This window comes from Pseudorasbora parva, chromosome 6 (genome assembly GCF_024679245.1).
Source record: "Pseudorasbora parva isolate DD20220531a chromosome 6, ASM2467924v1, whole genome shotgun sequence".
Lineage (NCBI taxonomy): Eukaryota > Metazoa > Chordata > Actinopteri > Cypriniformes > Gobionidae > Pseudorasbora > Pseudorasbora parva.
The window spans coordinates 42,815,793-42,841,580 of record NC_090177.1 but is presented as its reverse complement, the minus strand read 5'-3'; the positions used below and the strand labels follow the sequence as shown (position 1 = coordinate 42,841,580).

The following is a 25,788-nucleotide window of genomic DNA, read 5'->3' as shown; positions in this document are numbered from 1 at the left end:
TATGTGTTTTTTGTTTCATACAGTATAATATTAATAATAACCTGGTAATGTGCATAATAATTAAATATAACATTTTCCTTGATTTGGTTACTTTCTAGTTTATTGTTGCAATGCACACATTTCCATTCAAAAACAGTAACAAGGGTTTTTATTCCCATGTTTTTCTGCCTAATGCAACCTCAGAAATATGAATTGAGGATTAATGAGTCTCAACAAACTCTGACTACCTTCAATCTTAAGCTAACAGACTACATCCACTGGATCATTTGGTCCTGCTGCTGTCCTTAATCAGAACCATAATCATGCAATTGCTTAGTTGACATTCACTGGTTCAGTTTGTCCTTGAAGAAAGAACTATAGTATCCAGTAGCATTATGGCCAAACTGACCCCAATACACTGCGGCGATTCTTCTTTTCTCAATGTGACATATATCTGAAAGAAGCAAAGAAAAAGTGTGCGTTGCAAACTAAATGGAGCAGATATTCTGGATTAAACCTTTATTAGCCACACAGCTTTCAGAGAAGAGATGCTTTCACACTGTGCTTTGATTGATCAGGTTTTCATGTCTAATGCAGTACAGTGAAGAGAGCGAGAGAATGTGTACATGGAGAACAGCTACTACTCATAATGGGGAGGAGAGTGAGCCAACCAGCAGACCCTAGAGCGGGAAGGCCTGAAAATAGACAGTTATGTGGTCCATATGCAAGTTACATCAATTTTTGCTTGTTTGTGCAGTTTGGGGGCAGAACAACGAAAGAAGGGGTGTGTTTGTTTGGCTTCATTTCACATATCAACAGTGTTTGTCAGAATCTCTTACTGCAACTTCAGCCAAATGTTCACACTTATTTCTGAACACGTGTCTTCAGACAATCACGTTACTGACAGAATCATAAAGAGGTAGCCAGACAAAGTGTCATACGTGGGCCTCGCACATCCCGCCCATTGGTACCCCAAAGTGGAGGATGCAGAGGTGAAAGTGTCTGATAAGGCAGGTCATATATAAACAGACTATCCCTCTATATAGTTCTAGATGTCAAAAGTTTCAAGAACATTCAAGTTTCAGGTTTATTGTCAGTGGCATACTCATGAAAAGTCACTCAAAAAAATAAAAAATCCACTCAAAAACAAAACACAAGTACAAACACATTATATCTACATATCTTTCCCAGTTCTTTTAAGGCAAAATGCTCAGTATTTAGTCCATTGCATTTCTGCTGTCCTTCTTTAGAGACTCTCTGTACAGCAGAAGTCGTTCTGTCGTGTGCTGCGGTAGCCTGCTTCTTCGGGCCCGTATGATACAGCAAGCTAAAGGAAATAGTTTTTTAAATCCCCCTGAAGATGCCGGGACAGCCAACAAATTGCGGCAAATGCTTCGTAGGCGAGGGAAGCGGGTGGCTTCTTTCCAGAAGGTTTGAACGGAAACATCTTCCTCAGACAAGAGCTCTGATAAATACTGATGCAGCTCAGTGGACTCAACGTGTTCTGGTTTATCACATCCCGTTTCTGTTGCAGTTTCGTTCAATGCTGATTTTACAACTGAGGAGGCACGGTTTTTGGAAGGTATAAACAGTGTGCTACTCTTGAATTTCTCTTTTCCACTGTGAAAGGGTTGAAGCTTGATTCGTGGATCCAGAACTGTGGCTAGTATGAAATCCCTTCGCAAAACAAGCGGTTGGAAGTAAGAACGGAGACCGGAGCGGAGAGATGAGCAGAAAAGGCTGAACTTTGTGGCCTTGGTCTCGAGTGTTTTATCAAGTCCAATGATGGCTGGAATGACGAGGGATAAGGTGACACCATCTTCTTGAAGTACCTGGACCACCTCTTCAAAAGGCTCCAGTAAGCCAACAAAGTCCACCACTTTATCACGCGTTACATTAACCACTGGTGGGCAAACGTGGCAGCTTTTTTCATCTGTGTGGGCTTGGTTCACAAGGCTCATCACCGAGTCCCATACTGATTCTTGCATTATTTCACGGATGATAGTGATTGTGGAGTTCCAGGTGTAGCTGCTTGTGCTGTAAGTACCAGATAGTGAGAGCTTACACTTCTTTGAAAGAACCTCAAGCCAGTAGGCGCTGCGGCGAAAAAAAGACACCACACCCTGTACCTCAAATAGTATACGCTCAACAACTCTGGACTTCTTTATGGCCTCCTTAATTACACAATGCAGTAGGGTAGTAATACAATCCAAATGTTTGCTGGAGGAAATTTCAGCTATAGAGAAATCATTTATGGCGACCTGATCATCAAGAAAACTCAATAATTCAACTTCATCTGGATCGTTTTTCTGTGCAGAATACATGACCTTGTAGTCAGAGAAAATATCATGTGTGGTAATAGTGTTCTTGGCCTCGTGGATGATACTGTAACCAATGTTATGGGGGAAAAGCCCATAGCTTAGAAGAACTGATTCGATTTCTGCTCCAATCTTTGTTGTAAACTGTTTACACTCCAAATGGCGGAAAGCCACAGTCGGCCTGTGAATGTTCCAGTCGGCATCAAGAAAGTGCATCTGAACAGCAAGAAGTGGTTCTGTATGTTCACTAGCCCAAATATCAGCAGTGATGTGAACAACATTATGACCTCCACTCAAAGATACACAGTTGCTGAGCTGTTGGATCAGCTGTGGCTTGATGGTTTTCTCCACAGCATTATAAAGGTGTGAAGCTATTGTGCGCTGTGAGAGCTGTGGGTATTGAGGGCCCATTGAAGTCATGAACTTACGAAACCCAGAACCTTCAGTGAAGTTTAGCGGTAGCATGTCCTCTGCAATCATTTGCAAAACATCTTCTACAAATGCTTTATGTTTCGACTCCACAATGGGAGGACTTCTGGAGAAAGAGGGTGAAGCTGAACATGGATAGAGAGGTGGACTGTTGGCCTTCAGGTTTGTTTCTAAAGCTGTCCTATTCTTCTCTTTCACCTTGGGCAATGGCTCCATTGTACTTTTCAACTGTGGGTTAAAGTCAAAGATTAAAATGACAAGTGTAGGCAAACACATTAACTTCTAACTAATCCCAATTACAGTAGCAGCTTTTCCACCGCTCTTTTTGCTTAAGCGTTCATAATATGGTTTCACTTTCCACAGCAGAGATGTTTGGCATCCAAATGCATCAGTCTTGGTAATGCAAGAGTTTACACTTTATTTAATTTTATTATTCATTTGAGTATGTCACCAGCTAGAGAAACTGGTGCAGACAACAAACAAGTGACCAATCCTTTGTGGCATTGTCAATACACGCATTATGCCAGCAAGGTTCAGAATGGTTAGCCAAGTTTGTAATTGTGCCGTGCTGAACCAAGCTCAACGTGAAATACAACTGGAACTGTTCCTTACCATTCAGCCCAACGGTGGAAAAGCAGCAAATGCCAGCAATTAAATAGATCGATCCTGCATTTGTCCTACATATTAATTATTACATGACCATCATGGGTGACTTTTCCAGCACGGCTTTGAGAGTCTAAATCTTCTCAGGGTGTGCGCTGTCACAAACAGACTCGAACGACTGATGTCAATAGTTAACTAAACACAAAAGCTAAGAAGAAATGTTCATGTAAAATACATAGACTAGGGGTGGGCGATATGACCAAAATCTTATATCACAATATAGTAGGGTTGTAACGAGACACTTATTTCACGAGACAAGATTTTTTACATAGTATTTTTAAGAAACCCTAACTGTTGAAATACATGACTAAAAAAATTGTTTCATTTGAAATGTTTTAACTCATCATCTTGTAATGAATGTAATTTCAGTTCTACTTTCTTAGTATGAATTATCATATGCCATAAAAGACAACAATACTCAAGCACTGTAAAAAGTTTTGCACAAACTCATCTCACTGGCTTCTTTTTTGATTGTTCTTCAGACCTTAGAACTGCACGAGTTACGCGCTTTTACAACCTTTTAACCTCTTAACTGAACTCCTTTTCACAAATTGACCATAGATCAAGTGCAAACAATAAGTACAACCATAATCAAAGTACTCAATATTCTCAATATTCAAAGTAGAGGTCGACCGATAGTGGATTTTACCGATACCGATAGCTAGGTTGGACCTCGCTTGCCGATAACCGATTAATCGACCGATAGTTTTTAAAAAGACACTAGATTAAAATATAATAATAATACATAAAATAACAGGTAAAAAAGCAGTGCTGAACTTTATTACAAGACATTTTAAAAAGTACTGAACCAAATGTAAATATTAAAAATAGAAAAAAAATTCTACAGAAAATAACTAAAACATTAAAATATTACAAATAAATGTTTCTTTAGCTATAACCTATAAACATGTGTGTAAATGTCAGGTAACAGACTGCAAATCCCATTTGTTAACAATGATGTATTTATTTAGCTAGCTTACATGAACTAAATGCATTATGTAATGTACATTTTACAGCATGTATTGATATTCGAGCAATACAATTGTACCTTAATCATTCATGTTAGTTCATAGTGCATAAAAAAGGTTAACAGATAAAACTAACAATGAATAATACTTCTACAGCATTTATTAACCTTACTTAATGTTATACATTGAATATTATTGTATTATATTAAGTGTTATCATTTCATATAAATCCAAACAGTTTGCTTTTTTAGAACACAACAGTTTTCTTATCAAAATAACAACACGTATTGACGTCTAATGCGTTTATATTTCTGTTGGATGCATGATACAGTTTCTCACATTAAAAAAAGTTTTTCAGTTACATCGTTTTAAATGCTTGAGGTAACCGTTGCTGCTAATATTAGCGTCCTGTCAGCCTCGACGACAAAGTACATATACTGCTGTTCTTCCCCTGCTAAAGCATCTAGTCAACAAATCAATTACTTTATAATGATTTGGCAACATGTACTGAAGTGTTCTGTATTCATACCGTTTCTCTGTTGGTGTTTTAAACGCGCATCAGATTAGTCTGCGCGCTCTGTGCAGCGTGTGCTGTGAAGCATACAGCCTCACGCGTGCTAATGTAATCAGTGATAGTTTTTTATTTGGCCTCTAGAGGCCGCTCTCGCGCTATATAATGCCAGCAGACCCTTCTCAGAGCTCTCGTAGGCTACTGTGTAATGACAGCAGCCTTCTCAGCCGCTCCCGCAACGGACGCAAACCTGAAAAACTATCGGTATTGATTTTTGCCGATAACCGATTGTTCCACCAATCAGCTATCGGCGCCGATTAATCGGCAAATCCGATGAATCGGTCGACCTCTAATTCAAAGTGCAAACAAGACACAATTTTCTTCAAGCATGATACAGAGTTAAGAGATGGTGAACTACACAGATAGCTTTCATATTGAGAAATAGTCTCATGACTCAGGTAGCCGCTTTTAAACAGCATATCGCCATACGTATTGAATGTAGGCCTATTGAAATCGTGTTTAAATGCTAAAACAATAAAACAAAGATGTGAATGGTTATGGTAATGGTTATGGGTGTCATTTTTTTCTGGCATCGTGGATAACCTGACTGCTGAAATCAACACTGACGATATACGACCGATGATATACCGACCACGGTAAAAGACTACTAGCAGATTCCATTTCACGAACAAATCCACCTACAGTAAATTCATAGTCTGACTAAACTAGATCTAGTGCTAAACAAGCTGGATATTAACACAACAGTACAAGGTAAAGATATCAAAATACCTTTTCATGACTTGTGGAAGCAGATGTTTCTTTTTGTGTCATGTAGATTCCAAGATCACTCAAATCAACATCCTCCATCTTATAGTTGCCCTTGTCCATTTTACGCTTTAAGGTTGAATACCAATGGTTCTTTATGGAATTATCCGTCCTATCAGACAATACCAAATGCTGATCAGTTTCTGTGCCTTAACCAATAGGAAACTAAATTAGTACAATGCCTAAAATTAGAACAGTAATTAAAAATAAAGATAAAATAGATGACAATACAATAAGACTATTTAACACCATCTATACACTGATCAGGCATAACATTATCCCACAGACGCTCGATTGGATTGCGATCTGGGGAATTTGGAGGCCAAATCAACACCTCAAACTCGTTGTGCTCCTCAAACCCTTCCTGAACCAGTTTTGCTTTGTGTCAGGAGCATTATCCTGCTTGAACAGCCACAGCCACCAGAATACCGTTTCCATGAAAGGCTGAACATGGTCTGCAGCAATGCTTAGGTAGGAGTTATGTGTCAAAGTTACATACGCATGGATGGAGGACCCAAGGTTTCCCAGCAGAACATTACCCAAAGCATCACACTGCCTCCGCCGGCTTGCCTTCTTCCCATAGTGCATCCTGGGGCCACGTGATCCCCACTAAGTGACACACCTGGCCAACCATGTGATATAAAACAAAACGTGATTCATCAGACCAGGCCACCTTCTTCCATTACTCTGTGGTCCAGTTCTGATGCTCACGTGCCCCTGTTGCTGCTTTTCGGAGGTGGACAGGGGTGAGCATGGGCACTAGGCTTGCTGTGATAGTCGGTGTTGACGGTGTTTAGGCAAAACACTGGTTACATCGCTTTCCCACCCTGGCACTGCTGGCACCATTGTTTTGATTTCTATAGTAATAAAATAATTTATTTCATTTAGAGAACAGACACTACAAATAAAAACTGAACGTGTCTGCTAAATGAAGCGTGAGCCGTACGCGAGTCGCAGCAGGAGTCAGATTTCATTCATCACGAGAGTGAGATGATTGACAAGATTACCGCAGAAAATTTAGATTTAAAGTGAAATGTAAAAGCGCCTGTTTAAGTGAGTTGGTCATTATAGGCTACTGATTTGTTGTTGTGTTTTTAATTAAGAATAATAGGCTAATGAACCCATACTTCAAGCAACCCACCCCCGAATTGGTGTCAATTCTATACCGAAAGAAAAATGTGCATGGCCGCAGTTATTCATTCACGGCCACACAGGTGCACGCATTTAGGGCTGCACTGTCATTCACAGTGCGTGTCCACTGGCATGCTTTCAGTTCATGCATTGAAATTCATTGTTATGAATGCCCAAGTGGCTGTACGTATTTTCACTTTTGGTTTAGAATTAGTGGGTTAAAAGCTCCCTGCTGGTGATACCGGTATTCTCGGTGTTGTCACACCCATTTATTAACCAGTGGGAAAATTTCTTCAACATCATATCCCTGATGGGCACCCTGACTGGTCTGCGGCTGTGCAGCCCCATGCGTAATAAACTGCGATGCTCTGTGTATTCTGACAGCTTTCTATCAGAGCCAGCATTAACTTCTGGAGCAGTTTGAGCTCCAATAGCTCGTCTGTTTGATCGAACCTCACGTGCCAGCCTTCGCTCCCCACGTGCATCAATGAGCCTTGGCCGCCCATGACCCTGTGGCCGGTTCTCCACTGTTCCTCTTGGAGCACTTTTGATAGAGACTGGTCCTTTGGCCCTTGTCAAAATCGCTCAAATCCTTTCCTGCTTCTAACACATCAACTTTGAGGATAAAATGTTCACTTGCTGCCTAATATATCCCACCCACTAACAGGAGCCGTGATGAAGAGATAATCAGTGTTATTCACTTCACCTTCACCTGTTATGCCTGATCAGTGTATATTTAACAACACAAGCACGACAAGTTAAAAATCTACAAATTTCTAAATTACCTTCCAGGGAGAAACTTTGCAATTTGTGCCCAACGAGATCCCAGAACACAATGACATTTTATGATCAGAAGATCCTCCTCTGTGGTCCAGGGCGTCTTAATCACAGAAGGGTCGAGATGATTATGCCACCGCTCTCTGCACTGTTTGCCCCTTCGACCTTTTAGGTTCTTTGCAATTGTGCTCCACTTTTTGTCACCATACAAAGACACCAGCTGAATGAGCTACAGAGAGAAAGGACAACACAGTTAGATGATGAGCTAACAAGATGATCCGTTTTCTTAATTGTTGCCCTCAAGACAATACTTCTTAGAAAAGACTGAAGATATGGATATAACCACACCCTTGATATGCCTACTTCGTTGCAAAGATGCATGCGGTCCATGCATTTGGTGCAATGGTGAGGTTGTCTGATAACACAGATGCAAACTGTGTCATCGACTGATGCCATAACATTTAAATATAGGGCAAGTAACACAAACCATGCCCTTTAGTGCAGCCCTGACACTTTAAGTCTAATAAATACACCAAATAATGCTCACCCTTTCATCTTCTTCTTTGGTCCAGGTTCCTTTAATGAGCTCTGGGTCTAAGACAACCGTGAATCTGTTTTTACATTCCTGTGGAGAGCGTCCCTGCAATACATAATATCATAGTTCCAACAATTTCTCAAATATGTCCAAACCACAAATATCCACATAATAGGGGTGCGCAATATTGGCCAAAAATTATATCTCAATATTTTCTGGGATTTTATCGATAACAATAATTAGAGGATAGTTAGCTGAGTGTGTTATTGTGTTTTTACCTTGCAAGTTTATGACTGCAGTGGTCAGCTGACTTTGATATTCTTCATATTCTGTGGTGATCAATTCACAGCAGTGACAGAAATAGGGCTGGGACGGTATGATTTTTTTTTTTTACAGCGGTTGAAAAGCAAGAAATTCTCGTGGTTCAATGGTAAACCGCTTTTAAACCCGTGATATTAAAAAAAAAGTTTAAGAAAACGTGCAACAGGCGTGGCACCGCGCCCCCTGTAGCGGGTCTTGTTGTGAGTGCCACACACACTAATCTTTTTCTATAGTTTGCTCTGTAAATTAAATTGAGAGTATAACTAATGTATGCTATTTTAAATACTGTACTGTATTCCAGATATATATAGCCTACATGTTACAATAATAAACGCACAAACTTCCATTTTCATAAGCATGTGTGTTTATTTTCCGTCAGTGAAACAACACATAGCCTACAGCCTGTAAAACATTTAAATGATTATAAGTAAATAATGGTAATCTTAAGAATATAAGAAAATTAAATATTTGTTTTATAGCCTATTGCCCCGCAAAGATGCGTCCTATGCCGGTCTGCGCTTTGAGATGAATGTGGGACACGAGCTGGATAGACACCGTCTCGACTCTCGTCTTCATGTTTTCACTTGTTGTAAAACGTCTGAAGAGCGAGTTTTATCTTCCACAGGGTCAAGACATTTAGGCTATGTTTGATTATGCACTGCTAGAGAAAACGAAAGTAAAACCACTGGGTTTACAGTAGTGACAGAAATCATCTTTTCCAAAAAGTTTACATTGAGGTTTACCTTTCAGGTGCACTTTACTTTTATACATTTATTCTCATCATTTTCATTTTATTATCACTGCGAGAGAAAACGAAAGTAAAACCGCTGGGTGCAGGTGAACTGCGCTATTCAAATAAACTTAACGCGCCTCAAGTCTAATATAAATAGCACAAACTGTGTTAAATAATATTTCGTCCTACAGTGTTTTCCTACTTTACCACAGTAAAAGATGTGAACGGGTGGAATAGACTTAAGCAAACGAAAGAAAGAAACGTTTATAATTCCCTGCAAAAATAAGTGCGCCGCGAGTGAAGATTTGGGAATAGAAACGAGAGGTCCCGTGGGATAAGATGAACTAACGTTCGGCCTATTGTGAAAATTCACAGAAATCGGAATATCGGATGACCAGATTGCAAAACAGAATTAAAAAGCTGGCAAATCTTAAATTGGGCTCAGCCTCCCTCTCTCATTCGGCATGAATCCACAGCCTGTTTTCATGACTGCGATGTAACATCTGCAAATGTATTTCCCTTGTAAAAGCTTTGTGCTTCACCCCTGTGGTAAAAATCACGTAAAACGGCGTTTACATAAAAAAACACTGGGTCAATATTATAGTTCGAAATTATAGTTTTAAGTAGAAAATAGTAGGTATGAAAGGAGATATTTAAATCAAAAGTGCACAGCTCCTCCTAAGTGGAAGCAAGCTACTTTTTCCTCTCACGTGCAAACTAGCGCGGATGAGTCCTTATTCGGGTTACTAAAATAAGAACATTTAGTTTTTAAGTAGAAAATATATTTATGTAAAGAGATCAAATAGAGTAGCCTATAGTAAATTATATCTTTTTATACAATTTTTAAAAAAAAAACGATAAAGTGAACATGCTAGTTTTTCTAGCAAAAAATATGAAGGCTGGAATGTAATTTATTTATTTATTTTTGCGGTGATGGCGGTGACGATCTCAGACTCCCGCGGTAGGCATCACGTGACCGCGGTATTGCGGTAAAACAGTAACCGTCCCAGTCCTAGACAGAAATAATCTTTTCCAAAAAGTTTAAATTAAGGTTTACCTTTCATGTGCACTTTACCTTTATACATTTATTTTTTAAACCTAATTATATCCATGTGACATCTTTTGTGTCAGTTTCATAAATATAGTCAAATTTAATTTTAACAATGAGACACAATAGGGCTGTTACCAATCAAATTAAATAAGTATCAGAGGCTGCATCTGTCGTTAAAACAACAATTATGATATTATCACAGACGATATATATCGCACACCCCTACCACATAAACATTCAATATTTATGAATTGGCACTTGAAATTAGATCACTCACAGGTAGGTAGCCTGCAATCAGTTCCCACTCATCCCTTCCAAACCTCCCCACGAGGGACGCAAGACTTTCATCCTAAAAGTAAGCCATATAACGGTTAAATATCAAGAAACCTTCATAGTCATATTTTTGGACTTTCTTCTGCCGTCAATGATCCGTCACAGCCTCCGTGATTTCGCCACTTCCTTAAAGATGCTATTTTATAATATGATAGTATGTCACAAAGCCTTGTCTACTGTTTTGCTACACACTAAAAAATATGTACTTTTCCTTCACAAATAGAGCACATATTTTTAGTATAGTAGGCGAATTGGGAGGCAGCTTAACACCGAGTCTACACCAGACAAGAGTGGCGTAATGCGACCCGACAAAAGAACTCATTATTAGGGATGCACCGAAATCAAAATTCATGGCCGAAACCGGAAAAGAGGAAACCAAGGCTGAAAACTGAAAGAAATTATGCCAATTATTAGTACCATTGCATTTATGGCTATGACTGTGTAACTTTACTAAAATCTAGGGCTGCAGCTATCGATTCTTTTTGTAATCGATTAATCTACCACTTAATCGATCGATTAATCGATTAATCGGATAATAATTACTTTTTCTTTATTAAAGAGCAATAAGAGACAATAAGACGGGTATCTTAAAATTAACATCTAATTTGTCTTCTTTTTAGAAAAATTAAGTTTTATTGCTGAAATTGCATACATTAATAACTGTGAAACTAAACAATTTTAATGCATACAATTGCCATATTATATTAAATAAAAATCTATTTCAAATTACTTTAAAAAGGTAAACATAGTTCAATCTAAAACTAAACCTACAACCAATAAATCTAAATAGTAGTAATATAAATAACAATAATGCCAATATAAATAATATAAATATTCTATAAATTCTATATAATATAAATATTCTAATATTCTATAAATATTCTATAAATAATATAAATAACTAAACATTGTATTTATGTTGTGCAACTTAACTTTCATGTATCAGCTTCAGCTCAGGCATGACATAAGCATTTACTGTCTTATTTACTCCTTTACTGGAGCAACACATATTGGACAGGTTAACTTGGAATAAGAGATGTGCGGATCAGCTCTATCGTCACCGAATCAGCTGTTAGAAGCAAACCATTCACCCGCACCCGATCGTCACATATTAGCTACACTGAAGTAGGTTGCTAAACAAAACAAAAAAAATTATTTTGGCAAAATTACATTTACATAAACCAGGGTCGACAACCTATACATCACACAGAGGAATAACCGCTAGAACGTGATCAAACGCGAGATATGTTTAATTCAGATAAAGTACATCACACATGCTGATCTTTTGAGCTAATCATTCATCATTGTAACACAGCTTGCTTTAAGTTAGTAGCTATAAATATGATTAAAGTGTGATATTTAAATTACACAAATCAATGAAAGCACGCAGCTCTGAGCTCTGAAAGCACGAGCGCTGCTAATCACACACACACACACACACACACACACACACACACGCACACGCGCGCGTTACAGCTTGTTCTGATATTTGTTGCGCCTAGTATTGAGAACATCTAATGGTGCATTTCGAAGATATTATCAAGTAGGATATATAAAGTCTCATTAAAGATTTCACACACATCACAATGACGGTGATCCATGTGCAAAGCTGCAAACTCCATCGAGTTAATGTGTTTGGAGTTGCTCGTATCTCCTCAGCTGACGCGTGAACTGCCGCAAATGAAACTTAAATGTTCAGCGTCGCATCCTGAAGCTCAACACACAGTTTTCTTCATTTAAAAACAGCGATATTAAATGATATTACCAGTGCTGATGCCCGCCCGCTCTCTCTCTCTCTCTCTATCTCTCGCATTGCGGTCTTTGATCTCGACATGAGCTGAAAACGAAAGTTAAAGAACGACACGCATTCATTGTGTTTTAGCGTGATATGAGAGTTCCGCGTCTTTATTAAAATCAACATATTAACGATTTCTCTCATCCACCTGCAATGTTTGGGATGTTTACGCACCTGAACCGCGGATATAACCGCAATCCGCTCATACTCCGAGTCCTTACACAAAAAATGTCTTTCTCCAATATCTGTGTGTAGTTAAATGGACTAAGCGAAGCGTCGAGGCAGATGATTTTGCCTCGAGGATTTTTTTGATTCGATTAACTCGAGTTACTCGATGAATCGTTGCAGCCCTACTAAAATCAAGGCATTGCAATTGCATAAATATTAAAGTTTCAAATAATAAATCAATTACAAATTATGCAAATATTTATATAGCACATTGCAACAATGCACAGTATAAAATAAAATTCAAACTAAAATGTTTAACTTGACCTCAATCATGTGTACATTATAATGTGCAAGCATACATAATAAAGTAATCAAATGTAAAATAACTGCATATTTAACGGTTTATATTAAAGATTAATCCTTATTAAACTTACAAAAGCGATTCATTAAAGAGCAGTGAGTGATGTCTATCTTTTGTTTGCCATTTAACAGAGCAGTAAAGGCTACTGCCCCTTTAAGAGCTAATCAACGGATATGTGTCGTCTTTCTCGACTGAATAAAGTTATCTTAAGGCATATTCAGACGATGTCTGCTTGGATACTCATCAAGAAGGACATGTTGACATACTTTTAGTGTGAGTTTGTCCGTTCAAGTGCAAGACTTGAAAGAGAACTCAAGAGAACTGTGCATTTCGCAAAATACATGACGTCACCCGTAGACAGCGCTCACCAGGGATGGAAATTAACTTTTTTCAAAGTCTACCACTCAATGTTTTTACCAGCCACTTTTTTGTTTTTAACAAATTAATACTACAAGCTCTACAATACTTGGGCAGTTTATTTAATCTCAAGTCTCAATGAAATACTGACACTTTTATGGCTTCCAGTTTTATGGTTTTTAGTCCCAAGAATGAAACTATTCTTTTTGGCATCTTTGAAGCGTGTTGACAACATACCGAGCAGAACATTGTCAGTAGGGATTGGGAAGCACCGAAATCAAAATTCTTGGCCGAAACAAAAAAAGAAGAAACCAAAGCCGAAAACCGAAAAATAAAATTCAAACTAGAATGTTTAACTCAACCTCACTCATGTGTACATTAAATAATAATGCACATGCCTACTGGCCTGCAGAAAGGTACAGAAATTGAATAAAGCAATCAAATGTAAAATAACTGCATATTTAACTGTTTAAATGAAAGATTAATCCTTACTAAACTTACAAAAGCTATTCAATCAAGAGCATTGTTTAATGTCAAACTAAATATAAGGACATCACTCAGGCAGCATAGAAGGCTACTGCGCCTTTAAGACCTGAGGCAGGGATATGCTCGTCTTTCTCGACTGTGCATACTATACAGTTCTCTTAAGGCATATTCAGACTATGTCTGCTAGGATACTCATCAAGATGGACATGTTGACATACTTCTTGTGTGAGTTAGTCCATATAAGCGCAAGACTTGAAAGAGAACTCAATATTTGCGCGCTTGCGAGACTCGCGCGCGCTCTCGGATGATGCATAGCGTCAGATCTCTCAGCGCGCGCGAGTCTCACAGCGCGTCTTCACGCGAGTGATGATGGAGAAAACGACTGGTTATATGCGCACATACGGCAGCACTCTCATGTATTGAACACAGTTTACAAAGAGGTGAAACAGCTTGGTAGGCGAGTTTACCCGCCACAACTCTAAATCAGCCGCATTTGGGTGGTAGCGGTGCTAATTTCCATCCCTGGCGCGCGCGCTCCGAGCAGATCTCAGACTGAGCAGCCCGTTGTTTTTTAATACTTATGGGGATGAAAATAAATATATTCATAAATACTTTTTGGAGTCAAACTCTTTTGACAAAGCTTGAACAAAATACTTTCAAAATTTAAGACTTTATAAAGCCGTGATAAGACTTACTTTATAAGGGTCTTAATTTTCCCAAAATTGATTTATCACCTTTTAAGACTTTTCAAGACCCCGCGGATACCCTGAGTGTATCACTGAGCAGCCAGCACGTGTATCCATCGACAGAAACATAAGAATAGCAGCAGAGCTGAAAGGATTGAGCTGCATCCTCTACTGTACAGGTGCGAATCTGCATTACCTTTAGCCTGAGGCTTATTCGTTTCACTGTTGGTGTGAAAGAGCCATTTCATTTGACAAAAACTGGTCGTCATTAGGGTTGTGCAATATATAAAAATTATCGAAATATTGCAATATGCATATCGCAACGGCACGCAACATCTGAGTGATTTTAATAGGCTACTTCAACATTGTGAAAAGTGTATGTTTTAGGTCGACGCGTATAGCAGAAAATAAACTGGACATTACTGTTACTTATGCGACTTGTTTGATGTTAAAAAGGGTTATTAAAATCACTGTGCTCTCGGCTGAATAACCTTTGTAGCTTTATGACGTATCAGTGTATATTTAATTCATGTAAAGACTACTGTTTTTAGATATTATTTTTAATAATTAAAATAACAAAACTAATCGTCCACCTCTAGTTCAGGTTTCTTTGTTTTTTCCCTGGATGTTCTTGATGTTCAGTTCTAGGCAGATATAACTATATATTACCAAGTCAATCATTTAAATATTTGCTTTTTTTTGTTTTGTTTACATTGATGTTAAAATTATACTGTCAGATTTGTGACATACATTTTTGTTGTAGCGATGCTTTCTTTACCCAGAAAGAATGTAAAACAAATAAATGGTGTCATTTTCAGTCTTTAAATATTTTTTTAAATATAATTTAAATAGATTTTACACACTAATAGCAATATCGTAACGCATACCGAATATCAAGGTGTTACATATCGCATTTCTCTTCAATATCGCACAGTCCTAGTCGTCATCAAAAACAAGCAAGCAAGCCCAGATGAGAAAAACAGAACACATTATTTTCCATGAAAAGTAACTAAATAGGGCAATTAGTTACTTTTATTAGGGATGTGATATTGTAATGCATTACTTTTCAAAGTAACTTTCCTTAACACTGGTTACAGGAAGACTGTACAGTTTTTAATTAAAAACATCTATACATATTATATCTTGTAATTATTCAACTGGGCAGCGTCACTGTCTCGCATTAAATACTGAAACCATGTGAATTAACTCAAGTGATGTATTTTACCTTATTGATGATTTGAAAGCACCTCAGCTCACCTCTTTGGAAGTCCATTTGCTCTTCAGTGGCTCAATATCTTCATCAATATCAGACTCAAGATCAGTCGCACACTTAGGGTTAAGACTTAGCACAGCTTCCATTACACTGCAAGCACAGAGATGACAATCAGCACACCACACTGCTTTCTGCTCCCAGCTGTATTTTTGTTCATTGTATAATGTCTAATTTTTCCAGTTCAAGTGCTAAATTTGAATTGAGGTTGCAAACAGGATGCAATTAAATATTCCTACATGCAAAATCTAGTAACGTTTTCATAATTTCTTTGTAAACATTTATAAACATATTTGTGTTTTAAAGGTGACAAGAACTGGCTTTTTACATTTTTTTTATACTGTTGTCTAAGGGAATGACGTTCGAGTGGTTTTTACATTCAATAGACTCTCTCTATTCTAACTATAAAAAAGCATAGCAACTCCAATTTTGGCTAAAATGTAAAGTTAATGTATTTGCACAGCAGGATAATTAGTTACCAAAAAAGCTTGTTAAGAATCATTTTGGGAATCGGATCGTTACTCCCAGAATCGGATCTTTAAGTGCCTTAAGATTCCCACCCCTAAGCTCAGTTTGGTACTCGTGCGCTGTGTGATAAGTTTTGTGTGCATAGCAAACTCCCGCGATCTCTCTTGAAACCAATACGGAAGTGACTTAAGATAGCCATTTATCCGCCATCTATAGTCACTGCATCACCTCAGCTCCGCCCACATCCAGCCTCTTTCACAATTTTCAGTTATCCGGGAGTGACGTGCTGCCAGGATGGTAACGGCTGACTTTGGGCTTTAAAAATGCTGTTTAGAAACCTATGGCTGATGTCACGGACAGTACGTCTATATTTCTTTACAGTCTATCCATGGCAGCAAACCACATCCAACATTCGCACCCAGAACGCCGCGTTTCACAGCATGCAAATACTCTTTCTGAGTTTGAACAGACATAAGCTATTCGGATGGTAATTGTTTCTCATGTGGACGTCCGTAAAAATGTATGTGCTTGCCACCTCAGTTATAAAACTCGTGCGTTCGGATGGCTGTTTATTAATCGGTGGAGGAGCGAGTTTAGTGATCCGCACCTGGGAACGCTGCTCACGGGGTCAGGTGAAAGATTGTCTGCTGTAAAAATGTCATATGCTTGGAATAATAATAATAAAATAAAATTTTATTTAATAAAAGGAAATTATTTAAATCTCCTGTTTATAAATAGGAAGATGCCATTTTAAAAATGTGGAAATGAGCGCAAATAAGTTACTACAATGCTGCAAATTTAACCTATATTACATTAATTACTGCTGTTATAAAGCCTCATTTCAAATGTTGACGTGTTTGTTTGTTTTTCTCTTTTGAGCAGTAATGAAAGCTTATTCTTGTAAATACTTTCCAGCATTTCAGTAATAAAAGTGTAGGCTAGATCGTTAAATGCATTCACATTACAGCTAAGCGCAACGATACGGTGCTCCGCTGTGGATATAAACAGTTCATTTTGAAGCGATCTTTAGAGATGTGGATTAGGACGGCAATTAAATCACCACACTACCTTTTGTTAAAAACGTGTGTTTTGTCAAAAAACAGGAGATAATTCGGCCGGAGATTTGTGGTGGTGGGAGAAAAATAGGGATGCACTGAATTTTCGGCCACTGAAAATTTTCGTCCGAAAATGGCCCAAAAACATGACTTTTATCACCGAAACAATAATGTGATGACGCAAACAGACACTACGACCTGCACGTGCTTGAGTGCGTCTCAATCCGATCCCTAGTTCAGTAGTCAGGGCACTGATAAGGGAGTCAGCCCATTGACTTATGTCCTGATCAGTGCCCTGACTACTGAACTAGGGAGCTGATCGAGACGTATGTGGTTCATCTCACATCTGATGACGCATCTATAATATGGGTTGTAACTTGAAAATAATGCTGTTTATGTTTCTGTTGATGGATACACGTCACGTTACTGGCTCCAGCGATAATAAAAGAAAAACATGCAAAACGTCTAAAAACGCTTTGGTGCACACACGGCCTTACTCTGTTTCATGTCAAACAAAAGATAAGGACATCACTCACTGCTTTTAATTGAATAGCTTTTGTAAGTTTAATAAGTATTAATCTTTCATTTAAACAATTAAATATGCAGTTATTTTACATTTGATTACTTTATTAAATGTCTGTACCTTTCTGCAGACTAGTAGGCTTGTATATTATTTAATGTAGGCTACACATGATTGAGGTCAAGTTAAACATTTTAGTTTGAATTTTATTTTATACTGTGCATTGTTGCAATGTGCTAAATAAATGTATGCATGATTTGTAATTGATTTATTATTTGAAACGTTATTATTAATTTATGCAATTGCAATGCCTTAATTTTTAGTCATAGCAATAAATGCATGTATGTGTATGATTACTATAGGTAACAATTACTAATAATAGCCATAATTTCTTTCTGCGTTTCGGTTTTCGGCCTTGGGTTCCTCTTTTTCGGTTTCAGTCAAGAACTTTTATTTCGGTGCATCCCGAGAGAAAAACACTGACATTCTGGATTCGGACCTCAATATAGTCAAAAGTTTTTATATAATAACCAAACAAAAGACAAGCAAAGTCACTGCTCTTGACTGAAGGGTTTATATATATTTATAAAGTGCATTTGATCACTATTTCTGTACCTGAAAATCTAAATTTAAACCTACATAAAAAAAACTAAAATAAAATATTTTTTTATTTGTATGTTTGTTCTGTTGTATTTATTTGTGCTATTGCTCATAATTTGATAATTTGTTATTATTTTAATACTGGCTGTCTTTAATGACATTAATTACACAAGTCAGGCTATTAGTGTTTGGTGTCATAACCTTTTTTATTAAGGTAACATGGACTAAAAACAACTAAAACAATAACTAGCCCTATTTTATTTATTGCTATTTTTATCAAAGGCTACATTCAGTTTTTGGGTTCTGAATCTGACCGACGAGAACGAGCCTGTAACGCTGCATTCACACGGGGCGTAGGCGTCAACACTTGACGGAGGGCGTGGCTGAAGCTTGGTGCTGACGCGATCGCCATAGTGACAACAGCCAATCACATTACTTGCCGCTTGGACCACAACACAACACAAAAAAGCGCCTTTTTGACAGCTAGTCTGTGAGACTAAATGGATGCCGATTTGGTTATATGTGCGAATGCGATTGCTCATGTAGTTGTTGTCAGTGCACTGCACAGGTGCTCGAAGCTGTTGGGTACATTAAATCCTGAAAAAGCGCCGACAGCGGGGAGAATATCACGTACTGGTCCGGGAGCTGCGTCTTTATGGTTCACTGTTTGAGCAGTAATGAACGCAATTTGCCAGCGTCTGCTCTAGGACATTTGCATACGGCGATCTGATTGAATGGCGCCTGCGCTGGTGCTAGAAACGTTAAGAAATCTTCAACTTCTGCCGCTTGCAATGCGAGTGAAGCAACGCGACGGAACCCACAATTCAAAAGGAACTCCTCACCACACAAACAGCCACTCGTAACCTCCGCTCTGTTTCGCTCTATCGCCTCAAAACTCCCACAGCCAATCTCCGTACTATGGGAGATCGGGCCTTCTGCTCTGCAGCCCCCAGTCTGTGGAATGCTCTCCCTGACCACCTGCGGACTCCACAGACTATAGATACTTTTAAGCGTGGTCTTAAAACCCACCTTTTTAGCAGAGCTTTTAATTGACTTGCTACTTGTTTAATTTATTTAATTTTATTTTTCGGTTTTATTTATTTATTGTTGTTGATTGTTTTGTTTTTTTAAATTCTGTAGCACTTTGAGATTTTGTTTAATATAAAGTGCATTATAAATAAAATTTATTATTATTATTATTATTATTAATTCAGTTCGGCAACGGATGATGTCACCCATTCAAAGTAAATGGGAAGCGTTAAAACCTACGCCCTGTGCGAATGGCCGCCAGGAGCGGAGTGACGGACGCTCAGCTCAATAATCTGCTCTATGCAGACGCGCTTCACTCCTGGGCCGCTCAGCGGTAAAACAACATTGTAAATAAACCAAAACTCAGCAGGCTACTTGCCTCAGACATGATATATATCATGTGTAGGCTTTAGAAAGCTTTGATGTCCACTTTTAAACGAAACCAAAGGCAAGCAAAGCACCTGCACTGTTCACGCGAGCAGCTCATGATACTCGCAGTGGTTCTGTTCATAATGATGCGCTCCATCACTGCATGTGCTGTGAGTTTAACCTGCATTTCAGACTAATCCTTATTAGGGTGACCACCCGTCCCGCTTTGCGTGTACCCGCGTAATTCCGCATAAGATGGGCTTACATTCGAAAATATATTACAACTAAATTTCAGTGGTAACACATAAGGTGTCGATCATCGTCTTTCTTTATTATTGTTAGCACTACCTCGAACTAAAGCGGCGTCTCTTCGGAGCTGTCATTTTCTTAAATGAGCCGCGGCAATGTTATAAATGAGCTTCTAACGCGTGACAAATGCCTTTATTTTCAACGCGATCACCTTGTACCCAAACCATTTCGAAACTAAGGAGCCATTTGTCCTCTGATTACATACAAGTTTCTCGGCGCCGCGTTTGCGGGACTCATGTTTCATGCTGTAGGGGATTTTAAAAAAGTGACGTGAGTGGAAGGGAGGCAGCGACGCCGGGACTGTGTGTGTGTGTGTGTGTGTGTGTGTGTGTGTGAGGCAGAGCGGCAGAGAGAGCATAGAGAGATCCGACAGAGTTGCGAAATTGCAGGCACGGCTCACGACTGTCATTTCAAATAGCGCAGCATATTTTAAACTAATCGGTTAACCGGTTTCAACCGGCTAATGAGGCTCAGTGGTCGGTCAAGAAAATGTTTAGCTTTCGCCATCCCTAATATGTTCTTGATTTATTTTGTTGGGTTTTAGTTGGACTTGGTCAGAACTCTTTCAAAAATAGTTTATCTGCATGATGCCTGCTGCCTTTGGGCTCAGTGATGTTGAATTTAAATTAAATGTAAAATAAAGACATGTCATGTTACATTGTGATGTAATGGTGTCTTCTGGTAGGGACTAAAGAACAAAATATTTTTATCATCTGAAAGGCAGAATACAAATGTTTTTTATTAACTTAGACATTACAGGTCCTTCTCAAAAACTTAGCATATTGTGATGAAGTTCATTATTTTCCATAATGTAATGATAAAAATTTAACTTTCATATATTTTAAATTAATTGCACTCCAATTGAAATATTTCAGGTGTTTTATTGTTTTAATACTGATGATTTTGGCAGACAGCTCATCTAAAAAAATTAGCATATTTCATCCGACCAATAAAAGAAAAGTGTTTTTAATACAAAAAAGTCAACCCTCAAATAATTATGTTCAGTTATGCACTCAATAGTTGGTGGGGAATCCTTTTGCAGAAATGACTGCTTCAGTGCGGCGTGGCATGGAGGCGATCAGCCTGTGGCACTGCTGAGGTGTTCTGGAGGCCCAGGATGCTTCGATAGCGGCCTTAAGCTCATCCAGAGTGTTGGGTCTTGCGTCTCTCAACTTTCTCTTCACAATATCCCACAGATTCTCTATGGGGTTCAGGTCGGGAGAGTTGGCAGGCCAATTGAGCACAGTAATACCATGGTCAGTAAACCATTTACCAGTGGTTTTGGCACTGTGAGCAGGTGCCAGGTCGTGCTGAAAAACCAATTCTTCATCTCCATAAAGCTTTTCAGCAGATGGAAGCATGAAGTGCTCCAAAATCTCCTGATAGCTAGAGCTGCATTGACCCTGCCCTTGATAAAACACAGTGGACCAACACCAGCAGCTGACATGGCACCCCAGACCATCACTGACTGTGGGTACTTGACACTGGACTTCAGGCATTTTGGCATTTCCTTCTCCCCAGTCTTCCTCCAGACTCTGGCACCTTGATTTCAGAATGACATGCAAAATTTGCTTTCATCCGAAAAAAGTACTTTGGACCACTGAGCAACAGTTCAGTGCTGCTTCTCTGTAGCCCAAAAGTGTCTTGACCTGGGGAATGCGGCACCTGTAGCCCATTTCCTGCTCACGCCTGTGCACGGCGGCTCTGGATGTTTCTACTCCAGACTCAGTCCACTGCTTCCGCAGGTCCCCCAAGGTCTGGAATCGGTCCTTCTCCACAATCTTCCTCAGGGTCCGCTCACCTCTTCTCGTTGTGCAGCGTTTTTTGCCACACTTTTTCCTTCCCACAGACTTCCCGCTGAGGTGCCTTGATGCAGCACTCTGGGAACAGCCTATTCGTTCAGAAATTTCTTTCTGTGTCTTCCCCTCTCGCTTGAGGGTGTCAATGATGGCCTTCTGGACAGCAGTCAGGCCGGCAGTCTTACCCATGATTGCGGTTTTGAGTAATGAACCAGGCTGGGAGTTTTTAAGAGCCTCAGGAATCTTTTGCAGGTGTTTAGAGTTAATTAGTTGATTCAGATGATTAGATTAATAGCTCGTTTAGAGAACCTTTTCATGATATGCTAATTTTTTGAGACAGGAATTTGGGGTTTTCATGAGCTGTGTGCCAAAATCATCAGTATTAAAACAATAAAAGACCTGAAATATTTCAGTTGGTGTGCAATGAATCTAAAATATATGAAAGTTTAATTTTTATCATTACATTATGGAAAATAATGAACTTTATCACAATATGCTAATTTTTTGAGAAGGACCTTTATATAAGTACAGTTTCAGGTTATGTTTTATTGTCTGTAACATTTCTCACATTGTCCCACACAAACTTAGTAATCGTCCCACATTTGGTTTGTTTTATGGTGATAAACCTAATCCTGACTCCTGAATATTTAATTTAAGTTGCATACATTTTGTTCCTGCACTAGTGTTAAATTTTTAGCAATGTTGCACTTTGACAGTCAGTTTGAAATATAGACTATATTAGATTATTGCGTGTATCGGATAGTTTACAAAATAAAATGATTCTAACAGTTTTTGCCTTTGAAATAATTGGGGAAAAAAGTGTCCCAATCCCTTGAAAAAGAGTTATTATACGCAATAACTTGCGAAAAACAACAACTTGCAGTCTCGCACTGTTTGACACGCACACACACACACATACCGAAACGTGTGTGATCCCTTCAGTTCAGTTTCGTGTCTGCATTATATTTGAAATTACATTTTTTGTTTGTTGACATTGATGTAAAAATTATATTGTCAGATTTGTGACACACATTTTTGCTAAAACACTGCTGGTCACTTTTTGAAGTTGTAGTGATGCTTTCTTTTCCCAGAAAGAATGTGAAACACATAAATGGTATTCTCAGTTTTTTTATTTTATTTATTTAAATATATTTTACACACTAATTGCAATATCGTCTCGCATATTGAATATCGCATTATTTAACATGGTATCGCATTTTTTCTTCAATATCGCACAGCCCTAAAGTACAGTATGTATCAATGAATGACACATTTTGGCTGTGGTGTGTGTGCATTAATGTGTGTGAAAGGCCTGCTAATCGCTCATTTTAACTCTTATATTGGGTACTTTTTGCACTTAAATTGGCTTATTTATAATGTTGACATTCAAAATTATGCATGTGTTTATTTCTGATGGTTAGTCATCAGTTAATTTTGTATATGAATTTCTTTCTATTATTTACCATTTTGACAGTTTCCACCTCGACATTTTATATTTACAATACTCTTTAAAGGTGCACTATGCATCTTTCCGTCCACTTGAGGGCGCCTATTCAAAACAAATGCGTAGTTTTATGACGCAAAGTGTGAGCGCAGCATCTTGGGAGATGTGGTCTTCACATCACAGCTGGAGGAAAATAGGACACTGACAGAATCACGTTCATTGATGCGGTTATTAACGTTACTGTAGTGAAGCAGAGCAGGACCGAGTGTTATGGACCTGAGCACAGCTACTGGAGCGATTGTTAAACAAATACCCGCCTCGCGAATACCGGGACTTTTATTATGACGGGACGTGACACATTCGCCGTGAGCCTGCACTGATCCGCTTTTTCCGGTTTTGAGGTAATGCAGCTCTGTTTATCATATTAGATACATTTAAGTGTGTTTAAAACGATGTTATGACGTTACTCCGTGCGTTCACTTGTTCACACTGCTAAGAGTAAAGCACTCCTGCCAAATAAAAGCTGAAACCGAGGGTAACGCAGATATGACGCAATTGACAGGCGACTCCCTCAAACGCAATGCTGAACCGTCCCGGTCCGCCGTTAAAATAGCAATTTTCTCACAATTTACAAATATTTAGAAACATCTGGGATATTGTAGGTACTCAACTGAACAAACTATATAACACCGGCCTAGTGGTTTTTGGATATTTTAATGCAAAAATACTACATAGTGCACCTTTAATGTATGTGCGCTGTTTTGATCCGTTGCTGGGAAATTGTTTTGTTTAAAGCAAGGAGATCAAAATAGTGCTTTGATCAACCCTGATTGTTATGGCAATTCAATTGTATCACATTATTTTGTCAGTTAATGTTTTGTGCGTGTTTTCTTGGAGTTGGCGGGTTTTGGTGAGCTTTTGGGCTGGAAAATGTCGACCCAACACTGCCTGTTGCGATACTTCGACGGTCACCAGCTCGGTTCTTCTCGCGCGTTGCATTATGGGCACAACCACGACCGTTAGTGAACATACTGCATATTATACACCAAAACGTGTAGTTAATAAAAGGCAAACGGTTAAGTAAAGAAAATTGTTCAAGGAAAACACTACAAAACACCGTTTGCACCGTGTTTAGGGTGATAGTGAGCGATTTCAGACAGTGAAACTTCATGATTAGCATGTCTAGCTAACGTTATTTCAGAGGCAAACTAACCACCAACAGCCCTGGGGAAAACCGTTAAACTCGCGCTGAAGTAACGTTAACTTTAGATGTTTTAGTAACGTGTAAGTTAACATTAATCTACTAACAAGCTTACTCCTAGTTGTTCTGGTATATTCCAGACTCAAAGAGCACAAAACTTCGACAGTTGGCTCAACGGCTGCTAGCACTTCTGCTGATCTGGCCATCGGTCAGTTGACAGAGACTAGATTATTTAGTCTTTCGTTTGAATACAGTGGAGAACATTTACAGCCATTTTAAAGCAACTCTTTTTAACTGTTGTTTTTCTTTCTTACCCACAAGCTTGCCCGGACATATATTCGCTGATCTGCATGGGGTTTCTTCAATTCCACCATTAATTCAGGAGTCGATATGTGTGTTTGTTATGCGCAATGATCTCCAGTGTATTTGTTTGTGTCGTTAGTTTGCCGCCTCGCCTCCTCCAACCTCCAACTGCTGCTGCTGAGCCCGCGCGCGCGGCTTCTGTGTTGCACAGCGTCATGTCTGCGCGCACTGTGTGCAGAACACACACACACACACACACACACACACACACACACACACACACACACACACACACACACACACACACACACACACACACACACACACACACACACACACACACACACACACACACAGAGGCCTACGGGTCTTTCCTCCCACTGCAGTTTATGGAATTCCAAAGCTGACAAAATTATACTAATAAATAAATAACCTAAATACAAATAAATTGTTTACGTTTATTTCCTTATTTATGTATGATTGTATTTTCCCATTATTTTATTTTCGCATTTATTTATTTACACATTTATTTTTGTATATTTGTATGTATGTCTACATTTATTTATTTTAACATTTAATTTTCCAAGTTTATTTATGTATATTTTTATTTATTTCTACATTTATTTATTTTCACATTTAATTATTTCCATGTTTATTTTATGTATAATTGTATGTATCTCTATTTATTGCCACTTTTCTTTGTCTAAATATAAATACCAATTTGTATATTTATTTATGTATTTATAATTATGTCAGCGGTGGAAAGCCATTTGCAGAATGTGGGAATTGCAGGATAGAGGCCTGAGCTCACGAAGCACACTTCTGCTGCAGGATAAATTAATCCTGGCTGATTGTGAATTATACAATTTGTGGCTGAAAACATTTGCAGAATAATAGCTACTGATAATACAACATAACTCTCTGCAGCATGCCAGAGCTGAGAAGCAGAAGTGCATTTATTTAAATTATTAAAGTCAGTATGGCCCATTTATTT

The 25,788-nt window shown here is 38.5% G+C and overlaps 1 protein-coding gene across 3 annotated transcripts; it reads right to left on the bottom strand.

The window, feature by feature from the left end:
- Nucleotides 1-472: 472 nt before the first annotated feature.
- On the bottom strand, nt 473-24,979 carry mybl2a (v-myb avian myeloblastosis viral oncogene homolog-like 2a). Of its 3 annotated transcripts, none has more exons than XM_067446979.1 (7): nt 24,806-24,979; nt 15,685-15,790; nt 10,519-10,590; nt 8,149-8,241; nt 7,610-7,830; nt 5,658-5,805; nt 473-2,954 (listed from the first exon to the last, which is right to left on the bottom strand). In XM_067446979.1, exons 1-7 carry the CDS (start codon nt 24,841-24,843, stop codon nt 1,197-1,199), a joined length of 2,436 nt encoding a protein of 811 aa, XP_067303080.1. In that variant the 5' UTR covers nt 24,844-24,979; the 3' UTR covers nt 473-1,196. The 3 variants fall into 3 exon arrangements, with proteins under 3 accessions (XP_067303080.1, XP_067303082.1, XP_067303081.1); XM_067446981.1 differs by having other exon boundaries at nt 15,653-15,790; nt 24,806-24,945; XM_067446980.1 differs by lacking the exon at nt 10,519-10,590.
- Nucleotides 24,980-25,788: the final 809 nt, after the last annotated feature.